Here is a 13,610-nt window from a genome sequence, read left to right on the forward strand (position 1 = left end):
CAGGGTCAAAATTCCAGCAGATGGAGAAAGGTTTTATCTGCACATTAAAGAGGCACAGGAACTCTTAGATAACAATTTAATTATAGAAGAAAAGAACAGTTTCTCAGACACTGAGACTTGCGAGTTGAAATTTTTCACTTTGTTTTCATACTTGCAAATGTCTACACTGCAGTCAGCTGCTGAGCAGAATACATTAACACATGCAGAGCTCTGTGCTACTGCAGCTAGAATGCTTCCTGTACCTTCCAGGCAGGAGAAATGGAAGTGGAGTATTTTGACATACTACTAGTCTAATTAAAGATGACAAAACCAAGATGTCCAGGTTCAAAGCTGTATCTCAAAGAACGAGGGAATGTCACGAGACCAATATTCTCACTACGAGGCACTTGTGCACATCAACCATTCTATAAAAAAGCAGAATTCAGCTCGGCAGGAGAGAGCTCGGTAACAGTCCTTTTTACACAACTGTCAGCTACTTTATTTCATCTTACATAACACAAATCCACATGATAAACTTCTCACAGCATCAGTCAATGGTTTAAAGAGGCCTTAAACTAGTTCTGTTTTCTTTCTGTTACCTTTTTCAAGTCGCATCCAAACTCTGTAGGACTGTATGAAAAGTCAGTTAAAAAAGCTACACAGATAACACCTGAACGCTCTCTCACCGAGAGAAACTACATATGGGGTATTTCATATTGGAAGGAAAGTGTGGAAGAGTTCAGATATTTCTTCTAGCCTTTCCCCACTTTACAACTGGTATTGCATCAACAAATAAGGTGTTTAGAAATAGTGTAAATGCAGCAATGATTCGGTCCAGAACATTCTCCTCCGTGACTTCCCAGCTAAACAAAACTATTTATAAAACCAACCAGGAACAATAGGAAATAGCACCGTAAGGATTATAAAAGATTGTGAGACACTACTGTTAGGGCCTATTTTTGCATTGTGGTTCATTTCACCACCTCTGCTGGCAGAAATTTCTTAGTTTTATATAAGTAAGTGCTTTTACTCTGACATGTGCCAATTATTATTATGTTATTATTATTATTGTTATTAATGCTCAAGAAGGATGCAGATTTTCATTCTGGGCTTCAATGCATGAAAAATAAATGTCTTACGTGATCAGTTAACTATTCTAACTGCAGGAACTTCACAGTTTACTCAAACATGACAAGAAATATTTTCAGTCATCAAAATATACTGGCATAGTAGTGTATTGTCCACAGTCAACAGGAAATAAGGAATATCTAGGAAAAAAACAGAATTGTACTGTACCACTCATATGTACTTCCAACCCCTCCATACAAACAGTAAGCTACGTTGCCATATCCTTCTCAGGCAAACTTATCATTTAAGCATTCTATAATGATTAGACGGGTTTCTCCTAAAGAATTCAGTAAAAATCACCAATTAATTCATTTGGATAACCAGGTACTACAATTCTCAAAACTGAAATGTGCTGTGCAAGATAAAAAATGCCACTGTGATGATCCCTAGTGCAACAGCTGCTGCAATAAGAGAAAATCTTAAAAAAATGAAAGGAAGTCAAAAAACTTTATTCACACCAGAAACATAGAACTCAATGGAATTTTCCTTTATCAAAATAACCCCATTATGGTTACTTACATCTTTGCTGTAAGAGAACTGTACAATATATATATATAAATATATATATTTTAAAAAAAAGAAAATCAACTTTTGTGCTTCCTTAATATCAATCGTCATCTTCTTCCTCTTCATCGCTGATCACATATTTCTTATGCTTCTTACTTGCTTTGTCTTCATCCTCTGCTTTTCTCTTTCCAGAAGGTTCACCTTCCTAAAGGCAAAGGAGGACAAAAATTTTTAAAACTCAACATACTTTGAGCTAAAATAAACTCAGAAGAACAGCAAAAAGACCTCAAAGTATTTTTTATAAGAAAAGCAAAATTGCTAATTCCAGTTTTTCCACTTCATGCTACTGTGATGCAGGACTTCAGTCAACTTTGCTACCAGTCTCAAACCCCGATCCAAGAAGGTCCATAACACAGCTGCAGCTCCATTTACCTCAACAGACATGCAACCATATCTGCTTCAAATTGAACTATGGCATGAAAGTAATTTACATCATAATCTGGATTTATGGCACGTACAATATTATTCTCAGCAAGTCTTAAGAGCATGGGTAATACCTAGAAATTGTAGTGAGTTTTTTGACGTGCAGAATCTTTCTCTTCAGGCAGCCTGTGTAGCCTTGCTAAGTTTTCAGACTATTGACTCTTGTACACCCTAAGTTAGAGCTACTGAAGCAAAGAAGAAATTCAGTAAGTGGGTAAGCATTTTGTTTGTTTGCTAAATTAAAAAAAAAAATATTAAACTGCTCTCTGGCATAAAGGCAAAAGACTGATGAGAAACCACTAGTACTGCAAATCAACACAACAGTTCACAGTCCAAGAAATAGGAGGCTTCAAAGAGCTGGTCAAAGGAACTCAAATCATTGAGTTGATTACCTGTTTGCAAGCAATACCATAATGACTTTTACAGGCTGGATGCCAAATTTTTAGCACCTAAATATAGAGTCAACAGGTTGATTTTTATGCCATGTGCATTTACACCAGTTCAGATTAAATCATCCTTCCAAACAACATTTTAAATCAGAATGCTATGAAATGTTTAATCAAACTAAAAATCACTAGTTGTTATTGCAAAACTCAACAATTTTGACATGAAGAACAAGTGGTAACAATTGTTGTTTAAAAAAAAGAGTATCTTTAAAAATACCCTCAGGTCTAAAGTAACCTCACCCCTTTTTCCATTTGTTGGTTGGTTTTTGGTTTTGGGTTTTTTTTTTATTGGTTTCTTTTTAAAGCAACTCATATTGCTTGGCTTTTAATAAGCAGCAAAGATTGAGTTTCAGAACTCTAATGAACGATTTTTTATTCAACGCATTTTATGCTATATTAACATATCAAGTTAGTACAGTGAGACTCTCAGGAAGGAATTTTAAACATGGAAAACAGAAATTAGTAGGGGTGGGAATTTCAGTGACAGCTTCTTGCTCAGAACAAGCATTCTCTTGTTGTCTAGCTAGTCTATTGTTAAATGAGTCATCTTTCTGTTTAGCAGACTATCCCCATTAACTACAGTAAGAGTAAAACTACTTGCCATGTGGTGATAAAGTGTATCAGTAATAGACTGACGTTTTCAGGAATGGTAACAAACTATCATCAGGACAAAGATTTGTGCTGTGTTGTTGACTGAGAGCACATAAAAGCAAGTGTGTGTACAAGGAAGTCTGTGTTTCACGTATGTGGATACATATTGCAAATACCATACTTCCTACACGATGACTGAAAATAAGTAGTTAGGCATCACTGGAGGGTTTTTTAATACTGTAGCACCCCTCCGTGGCCCTGATGGGAATATTACCTTGAATTCACGTAATTTTAAAATGGAGGCTATTGTTCCTCAAAAGCAGCAGAGAAACACTGTTGACTAGACCTCTTCTTCCAAGAGACTGGAAATACAAAGTCCTGACATTGCTGTATCATAAACTAACAGTTTATTTATCTTATAAACAAACAATTCTATTTCTACTAACAAACACTAAAGGAGCTCACAAAATTACAGTTTTGCATATATGCCTCACTATGGCTGTCTCCAGGATTACTGTCATACTTTCTGAAATATTAACTTTTCCTCAGTGTGTCATAAAAAGCCAGAATCTTTGTCTTTAAAAGAAAAACTAATTTTTTTTACAATGCCTATTAATGCAAATACTCAGCTGACAGTAAAGAGGATTAGCGTCACAGCAGCAAGAACATGCATTCAGACTAGCAAACATCCAACAGGCTGGGAAATAAGATATGCCTCCCAAGTTACAGGAAGCACAGTATAGAAATGCAAGTGCAAGCAAACTTACTCCTTCAAAAATGAAGATTTCTTACATTACAGAGGTATGTATTGTACTAAAAACTGTCATATATCGGTCATTTAAACACAACCTTGGAATTTCAGCAGCTGTGATTACAGAAGTCTGACATGCATTCATTCACTAGAAGGATACATAACAAGCTATGCTGCAAAACTACTCTTTTAAGAAGAAAAGAATGTTTTATTATGGAAGCCTCTCAAATCCAAGGATAAGGTTCTAGCCACTTCAGCAGCTATCAGAGCAGCACACTAGATATGACCGTAGGAAACCAACTGAAAGAAATCCTAGGCTAATAGTTAAAATAATGTAAACATTTAAAATAATCTCTTAAAGGAAATGATGATATAAAGCATTAAAAAAATTCCATAAGCTTACACTGACCCACTCAAACCTCCTTTTTTTAACTTCTGCATGATATTCTACACATGAACATTTAAATAAAATATAATTTGACATGAAGATCAATCAAACTAGCATGCCACTGTAAAAATATCTCTTATAGCCTACAAGGGAGTAATAAGAACCTATTAAGCTAAGTTAGCTTCTATTTATTATTCTGCCACATAAGCGAAGGTGCCTATCAGCAGAGTTCAGATGTGTCCAAACTACCACTCCTAAGCCATGCTTGGCTTGAGAGAAATGCAAGCACAGCTGCAACTCACAGCTGCACTGTCATGATCAACAGCACAAGTACAGTAATACAGAACTGGTGGTGTCTAAAAGAAAGCAAACTAATGGGCTACTAAAACTAAGTAGGCCATACACCTGACCCAACCCAATTCCCCCTTCGACAGGGCAGTGGGAAGCCAGGAAGCCAGCATCAATTGTCCTTTGCCATGAATTCCAAAATTCCCTCTTCTTTCAGCTTCCCAAGGTACACAGTAAATGTCCCATGGTTCTTTGCCACAGGAGCATTTTACGAGGAGCAAGGGTCAGGAAAATAGATTACACAGGTATAGCAGATATAGGACAGAGTCCATGTACTTCCTGGTTCCACTTCTATCACTGGCTGAAAATAGTTAAGTTTTAATCTCAGAAATGGTATCTATCAATTTTGGAAAGTGTTACACTGCAGTGCTGTAACAGAAGCAGTGATGTTAGTTGAAATGAACTAAACCTGAAGATGTGATATACACAGAGATTCATTTGCTCATACCCAGCAGTGATAAATTACAAACCAATAAAACACAATTTTAGAAGAGGAAACAGCACTATTGCCGTAGCTAACAGTTAACTTGATCATGGCCTAATGTTTAGGATGACTCTTGGGTGATGAATAATGTCTATTTAGCAATGGAATTCAACTGTTTTTAACACAGTTTTTTAACTCTTCTATTTAAAAAGAGCAGAAATACTATGTGAAAGTGCTTCTGCTATTTCCATAGTAAAGAGGAGAGGACCAAGTAGCTTAGGAGACAACACTACACTAGGATTCTGATATTAAGTCTTCTTACTCCTTGCATAATTTTAGTGAAGTAATTTTACATAACTCTGCATAAATTTTTCCACCTTTAAATCAGCAATAACAATAGTGACCTCCTTTGGGAATAACTCAGGTCTATGAACTAATGCAGTGTGTAAGAAATTGGTGATTAATTACCATGGAAAGCACGCCAAGTCAAATAACACATTCATCACAGCATAAATGAAACCACAAAAGTCTCAGCTTTAAAAACTAGATTTAGTGCAGGAAATGGTCCCAGCCAAAAACAAGTACCTTAAGAAAAAAATCTTTTTCTTACCTCATCACTAGTAAGTTTCTTTGCCTTGAGCAGTCTTTGTGTTTTATCTTCATCTGAGCCCTCATCACTGTCAGAAGAGTAGATTCTAGCACGTTCCTCTACAGAGAAAAATGGAAAGACAAATATTTATGTTTACTTGAAATTGGTAAGGAAGAAAAGTATTAAAAATAATTCTCTTACATTTAGTCCCACAAAAAGCTGGCAGAATCTAACCCCAGAGTAAACAAAATAAACTTATACAAACTCAATTCATATCTCCTCATGTATCAAATGAACTGGAAAATACAATCTCACCAGGACTCGCCTGTGAAATTAATCCACCTGAATCACACAGGCCCTACGTACGTGCTGGTAAGGTTTGTTATTACCTCTGATGCCACCTTTGTATCTGTTTTTGATAGCTGCTAGACTGATTGCATCATCTCCCTCATCCTCTTCATCATAGCGATCAGGTTCTAAATAATTTGCACTCAGACCACGCTGATGCTGCTTCTCCCGCATTCTTCGCTGCTGAGATTCTCTACGAATGGAAGCTCTTAATCTCTCCTCTTCTTTCTATCCAAAGAGAGAAGCAATATATGACAAATGAAGAAAAAAAATACCGAACAACACCATGTATTCTACTGTAGCTTTTGAAATAATTTCACAGCAGTGTAAAGATTGTATATACTCTGATTTTTTTGTGATCTGTAAGGTTAAGCAAACTGCGCCCATGGCTAACAACTATTGTCTATAACTCCAAAATAGACTCTGGCTTTCATAAAGGCATAGAACGTTCAGAAATGTTCAGCTATATTACAGTTGTGATTCTTAGATTAAAATCAGCAGATGAGAGAGTTGCATGCCACAATACCTTAATCATTTCTGTGCGCTGAGACTCTGGATCGCGCCCTGCCATTGGCAAAATGCGAATTTTCTGGGTCTTTGAACACCTATCTGCCAGAGACAGAGTCATCTTCCTGTGAGTGGCACTATCTGTAGAGTGTGGCCTGTTAAAAAATTACTATGGGTTAAATACTTCTTAAAGGAACAAATCCATTTTTAAAGGACAACAGTAAGGCCAGCATACTTAAGATTTCAAAGATTCACCTACACAAAAGTAAAAGCATCATACTTTTTTTTTTTTTAATTTATTTATGTGCATTATAACAGCTACTGGAGACATCAATTCCTCTCTCAGCAAACCATCTGCAGTCCATTACCAGCCTAAATAATCATCCTCACATTTCACATCAATATCCCAAGAAATAATCATCATCTTGATAGCAATTGTGCATCAGAAGGAAGGCTCATTTCAGGGAATATTAATATTCATTCTGATTCAGACAGGGACTTGCACTTGAAAACGCAAATTAAAATACCTATTAAAAATACATGTAGCCTACATACTGCAGTGAGTTGCATATTAACCTTTCAAAATGGGACACCTAATTTAGGAAAAATCTTGTCAAAATACTGACTTTGGAAAATAGCACATTCTTATTCAACAGTTAAGCTCCAAAGATTTAAAAACTGGTATCTAGTTTTTATATACTAGTTAAAACACTTAATTGCAAAAGTAGTATCAACATTTGATATAGAATAGCCTGTTTACCTGAAGGTTAACTTTGTCTTGAAAACAGCCTGTCCTTGTAGACCTGTGCCTTGTCTGATAAACAAATGGTTGTGATCTCCCTGCAGTGGTGCCTTGTACACGTCAAAGACCTCATTGCCCAAGTGCAGAGACATGCTTAAAAGAAATTCATATAACAGTTACTTGATAAAGCCACTACAGACTATTTTTTGCCTCATTTATAAATGGAGAAAGCCTTCATGTCTCTTTTTTATATATAGCCAACAATTTTATCTCAATCCAAACTAAGCAGAGCATAAAATTTTTCAAAACACTGAGACTAAAATAATTTCTGCTGTGCAGAACTGACATCAAAGCCTGTTGACCTTCCAATTTTGCATGTGATGGCATTTCACTGTATGAACAATTTTATTCCTTCAATAGCAAAAAGTCCAAACTAACCTTCCATCCGACCATTTGACTATCCGTGCATTACTTTCTCTGATCTCATTCCCTTCCTCATCTCGTCGCATCCGCCATCGTATTGTGTTTTCTACCTGCGAGGAAAAAATCCAAACCACTTTTTCTAGCTCATAGTAAGGCATACTGTGGTAAAATATTCTCTATATAGATCGAAAATTACAGTTAGAAATGCTAGGTAATTTGCTGCATGATGCAAAGAAACAAAGGTGAAAGGTATTGCTCTTACAGGTGAAATGCAGCTGTCAAGCTTTTTTTAAATTTGTTACTGAAATAGATCAACTTTCCTCAGTGCTAAACTGCTCCACACATTCATAATCTGAACCATAACTTAAAATGCCATTCTAAAATACTTTTAGAAATAGAATTTGAAGAAATGTGGCTAGATAAGTGTAAAAGGAACATTAACATCATACCTTGAGTTTTAACCTAGTTCTACCCTCTTCATCAAGCATCTCCTCATCTTCAAATTCATCTTCATAATACTGAGGATCAAAAGGTCTGCAATAAATTACATAACACAGACTTTATTCTTCTAAAAACCAATCCAGATCATTCTAGAGCTGTGCAAAATAACGGGCGCTTGAAACGTTTAATTTATACACTGCACACAACAGTATGCACTGCAGCTGTGAGACAGCCATTTCTGCAGTAATGTAATTTACTTCATTGATTCTACAGCACGGGAGGCCTACCCAAGTGTCTTCACTACCATCAATTACAGCCACTTTAACATTCAGGCCCTCTAAATGGCTCTAGCTAAAGAAACAAGTCAGAAAATACTGTTTCCTTAGTATCAGGATTATGACGTAGGGTTAAGTCTGGAACAAAATATGTACAATATTGTACAGAAAAAATAAAAATTATCATCTTATAAATGTGGTTAATTAGGGATTTTCTGAGAGCACAACCTTTGTCATTTTTTTAATTGAATCTCAAACCAAAGGGAAAGGAAGATGAGATTGTTTTTCCTCTCTTCCATTAAAAAAACCTGACCACCAGGGTGAGAGTGAGTGGGGGAAGGCCATTCCCTAGCCTCCTTCCTAATAGTTTCTAGGTGGCTGCTGCAAGGGAAAGAAGTGATAAACAGACTCTGCTATTGTACAATTCTACTTTCAGTCCTGTCTGACCCCAAAAAATCCTTAGGGCTTCTCTCACTGATTACAGCCACTAACAGGATTTTTAACAGTTCTCTCCTGAAATTATAGCATGAAAGCCAGGAAGAATGATTTAACTAATGTATAACAGAAACAATGCTACACTACCAGCTAACAAGACACCTATTAAACAATGCAATAAAATTACTTAACGAAACACTCAAAGAGAGAGATTTAACAGCAATTTACTAGAAGTGCTGAAGGGAGGCTTTAGGGCCAAACCTAACATGACCAACAGCTCTAATAATTTGTTTCTCTTTATGAATTACAGAAAATTTCTTTAGCTTGGGTTAAGTAAATAGGAATATGAGTAACCAGCCTCTTCATAACTAAATAGTACATTTAGCGTACACAAATAAATAAGGGCGTATTCTAAAATTCAAAATTATATTTTTAATCACTCAGAAGTGCATGAAGATCCTGTGCATTTGACTTTTACATCTCTGAGAGCCTGAACCTATGTTTAAAATTCAACTGACTGCATGTGCTTTCAGTTAAATCGTGTTTCTGTTTGGTTTTTAAAGACAAAAAGTTACTCAGTCAAGCTGAAACCCAAGCTCATAAGAAAACTACTCAGCACTTGCTTAGACAACAACAGATAGTACTATTGACTGATCACAACCAAAAGCACGGATCTTAATGTCAACCATTTTAAATATGGCCAACATATTTAATTGTGCTACTAAAACAACAGCAATATAGGGAAACACTAGAAAAACCTTATCAATCACATATTCAATGTACAATTACCTGGGCTCCACACTAAGGAAGTTGGGCAGCTTCACAAAATACAAATCATTACCCAAGTCTGTGTTTACTTTTGGTATTTCTACCTCTATTCTAGTCTCTGGAATAGGCTCTTCTTCCTGCTGTTCTTGACTCAGTCCATTCTCATCCTAATGAAAAGAAGGAGAATAGCAGCATAAGTGAAAGAAGTCTATCTGGCTACTGTTGCTCTATTAAGCACTTATATTTTGCTTGAAGAAAAATCATCCATATGCACAGAGAGAGATCAGGAAGCTTTGGGCAAAAGAACTTGCACGTTTTCAGTGAAAGCAATTCAATTTATCATTTTCATATGCCACCTAAGTGATTTCAAATACCACTGCAAACTCAAGACACCAAAGACAGTAAGGAAATAGCAAAGGAGCTGACACACAGTTTTCAGCTAAGTGCTGGACAGTAACTGAGGTACAATTTTTCCCAGGTTAAAAAATAATAATTATGTATTATCATCAAGACCCAGAATGATAATATTTGTCAAACAGCTGTACTAATGTACCAAAGACAGCTATGACTTTGTATGTTAATGACAAATCAAAGCTATTCAGTGTATTTGTTTAGTACAAAAAGTGGAGCAGCAAAGGGGGAAGTCAGATAAATGAATCCATCTGATATTGCTATGTATACAACTTTAATAATTCTTTTACGTAGGGCAAAATTATCCGTAATGCTTACTTAACGCTCTTAAATCTTTTTTCCACTAAAATATTATCAAACTCAATCAGTGTTTACCTTTTCAGAGTGGAATGGTATGTTAAACTTTTCAAAAGTCAAGTCTACTCACAATGGGCTGTCCTGGAGTTGGTGGCTTGTCTTCTCCATCACTCCCTGAGGAAATATCATCTGCACCTCCAAACAGATCCATGACATCTGCATGCTCTTGAGCAGAAAAATTACTATTTAAAAATACATATATAAGTGCACACACCCCACTACATGCAAGCACACTTAGAAAAGAAGACTAACATAGCCTTCACTTTTATTACCAGTTAAGATTACCTACAAAGGTTAAAAATTGGCAATGTTTATGAAGCACACATTATTCTCTTATCCTGAAAAACAGTTTTTCTTTGTATTTTTAAGCTAAGGATTCAAGGTATATTCTCCTGGAAATGCTCTACCAAATAAGGGAATCTACCTGAAAAATGGCAACAGAAGAATCACGAGTACAAGATCATCCTTTACTCAAGTAAACAACTTAAATATATGTGAAAAGCAACTTATGCATTTTGGAGGTTTTACTTCTCAGAAGAATCATCACCTCTTTCTCAGCCAGCTAAACATCACAAACACCAGTATAGCTTTTCTGGGCTGCCCTGAGTAGAGGAACCATTTCTTAACATCCTTCAGTAAAAGTGTGTGAAACAACATTCACAAAAGAAAAGCTCTGTCTCTCATGGAGGACACTGAAAAACTGATAAAGCTAACTAGAGATAATCAGCAGAAATACAGCGTGTACTTCCCCACACACAATTCTTGCTGTGCTGTTTTGTTATTTCCACGGCACTCTAGATACACCATACAGCAAGCGCTGTGAATTTTATCAAGTTCTGTAGCAGATGAATGGTATGCTTAAGATCAGTATTAAATGAACCAAAAACCACCAAAACAACATCACCATTTACCTTTCTGTCCTTCTGTATCACTGTCCGCTTCTGAATCTGATGCAATTGGTTTCTTCCGCTTCATTCGCAGAACTTCATCTTCGCTATCACTGCCCCTCACAGACTCTGGTAAGGACCATAATTATTCTCAGCAAATTAAAAATTTTGTCCCACATATTTAAATATCCTTTGATTTAAAAGTGCTGCATAAAAAAACATTACAAAGATGACTCTAGTTGAAAGCTACGTGATTAATGCCTTTATATTGAAGTCTGAATCTTTTCAGGCCAATATAAATGAAACAATAAAAAGAGATCAAACCAGAAGCACATCATTACCACTGTACTCAGTCCTACCAGATTTATGCTCTTGGTCCTCCTCATCAGAGTGCTGGGCCCTTTCGTCATCGTCAGAGTTCTGCATCTTCTCCTCGTCAGAATGCTGGGCCCTTTCATCATCATCTGAGTTCTGCATCTTCTCCTCATCCGAGACCTGCGGCCTCTCCTCATCATCGGAGTTCTGCATTTTCTCCTCGTCTGAGTTCTGGAGTCTATCATCATCATCAGACATCTGTGGCCTTTCATCTTCATCAGAGTTCTGCACTTTCTCCTCATCATCAGAGTTCTGCTGCCTCTCCTCGTCATCAGAGTTCTGCCGTCGCTCCTCGTCATCCGACTGATCGCTTTTGTCCTCCTTGCCCCACTTCTCATCCTCCGAATGTGCTTTTTCAGAACCATCTCCCTCTGAATGATGACTGCCTTCATCTGACCCATGTCCGCGGTCATCCTCCTCATCGTCATGAGCAGCTTCTGAAACACTGTGCTGGTCCATGTCTGACTGATCATTATCTTCATGCTCAGAATGTCCCGAAACTTCAGAGTGGTTGTAGGATCTTTCAGAGTGGTTGTCACTCCCTGTGTGATGAGATGCCCCTTCATCCTCACTGTCGTCTCCAAATAACTCCTTATTACTAGGTTTTATTGCCTCCCTGTCATCATCCTGGTCACTGTCGCTTCCAGACACGTTACTACCAGAGCCAGCATTCTCCTGATCGGAATCGGATTCAGATCCAGAATCAGAATCTGCAAAACAAACATCACCCTTTCAAGAGTTGAGCTGTCCCTACAAGGATACCACAACAACGTAAGGTGACAGGCATTGCTTTAAAAAAAAAAAGAAAGCCTCCAAACCCAGAAAGAAAATTTACAGCAAAGAAAAAAGTTACCTCGAAAAATAAAATAAAGTGTCTACTAACACAGGCACAGCCAATGCAAGACACAACGAAAAAATTATGGATGCCACATAAAGTTACAAACCGCAAGCTAATGTCTAAGGCTCTGAAGTTGTAAAAAGAATAAGCAATTGTACAAAAGAAAATAGAATTTGAAATAGGGCTTAAAGTAAGTAGATACATACATATGGCTTACAAGATCCTACAAATCTAAAACTGTCGTCGTGTCTTTAATCCAAGTTAGCTGCCTTTTGTACCCTGACACGTCTGTTACAATGGACCTACTCTTGAGAGCTGAGGTTGTTGAAAGCAGTTTCAAGCAGGGGGAAAAAAAAAAAGAAACGCGTGCCTTGAAAAATAATTTATAGAAATTAAGACAAGCGTTTTAAAAACATAGAAATTACTTAAATCGGGAGGTGTTCCATTGCTGTTCTTTAGACGCTGATGGCAGCTAAAACTTTTTCAGATAACAAGGGACAAACAGGAAAAGCGCCTTCTTTTCACCACCTCAAATCCAAACAGCAAGCGCACGATTAAACGTCACCAAACCCAGAAGCGCGCTTTGCTTTTGTTCCCGATGGCGAGTTTTCCGTGGCTGCGTTTCCGCGCAGCCCCGGCTGCGAGCCCGGGGCCTGCCCTTCGGAGCGCGCCCAGGGCCGGCCGGCGCCGCGGCGGGGGCAGCCACGCCAGCGCGGCTCCTTCGCTGTTCGCTCAGAAAAGCGGGGGTGCAAAGGCGGCGCGGGGTAGCGCCGCACGGAGGGGCGCGCGAGCCCCCGGCCTGCGGGGCGCCCCCCGCCCGGCCCGGCCCGGCCCGGCCCGGCCCGGCCCGGGTCGCCCGCGCCCCGCACCTTTCTGCTCAGCCTCCGAGTCGGCGTCGCTGCCGAAGAGCTCCTCCATGTCGGCCATGGCGAGAAGCCGGCCCGGCCGCCACCACAACGGCCGCGCGCCCACGGCCACACCGCCGGCGCTGGTCTGTGACGTAACTCGGACCGCCGCGCGGCGCCGCCGACGGCTGAGCCCGCGAAAGGGGAGGAGGAAGAGCCTGCTCTTAAAGGGGCCGCGACCCGTGGCCGTTACCGATGACGGCGACCTCCGCTGCCACCAGTGACGAACGCGTGTCGGCGCCAGCCGGGCGGGCGGTACTGCGA

At 38.6% G+C, this 13,610-nt stretch overlaps 1 protein-coding gene across 2 annotated transcripts; it reads right to left on the reverse strand.

Moving 5' to 3' along the window:
- Positions 1-1,535: 1,535 nt before the first annotated feature.
- Positions 1,536-13,460, reverse strand: LEO1 (LEO1 component of Paf1/RNA polymerase II complex). Of its 2 annotated transcripts, none has more exons than XM_075100351.1 (12): positions 13,311-13,460; positions 11,588-12,313; positions 11,253-11,357; positions 10,412-10,506; positions 9,595-9,740; positions 8,104-8,188; positions 7,670-7,764; positions 7,250-7,384; positions 6,509-6,644; positions 6,024-6,210; positions 5,656-5,753; positions 1,536-1,819 (listed from the first exon to the last, which is right to left on the reverse strand). In XM_075100351.1, exons 1-12 carry the CDS (start codon positions 13,366-13,368, stop codon positions 1,715-1,717), a joined length of 1,971 nt encoding a protein of 656 aa, XP_074956452.1. In that variant the 5' UTR covers positions 13,369-13,460; the 3' UTR covers positions 1,536-1,714. The 2 variants fall into 2 exon arrangements, with proteins under 2 accessions (XP_074956452.1, XP_074956453.1); XM_075100352.1 differs by having other exon boundaries at positions 1,599-1,815.
- Between the last annotated feature and the right edge of the window lie 150 nt (positions 13,461-13,610).

Source organism: Phalacrocorax aristotelis, chromosome 7 (genome assembly GCF_949628215.1).
Source record: "Phalacrocorax aristotelis chromosome 7, bGulAri2.1, whole genome shotgun sequence".
Classification (NCBI taxonomy): Eukaryota; Metazoa; Chordata; class Aves; order Suliformes; family Phalacrocoracidae; genus Phalacrocorax; species Phalacrocorax aristotelis.

Bases quoted from the DNA above. Each gene is read 5' to 3' on its own strand.
- LEO1 (XM_075100351.1), bottom strand. From the start codon at position 13,368: ATGGCCGACATGGAGGAGCTCTTCGGCAGCGACGCCGACTCGGAGGCT. The intron at 7,765-8,103 runs GTATGATGTTAA...TTTTCCTCGCAG, and splicing joins GAACTAGGTTAAAACTCAAG to GTAGAAAACACAATACGATG. The intron at 7,385-7,669 runs GTTAGTTTGGAC...ATTTCTTTTAAG, and splicing joins GTCAAATGGTCGGATGGAAG to CATGTCTCTGCACTTGGGCA.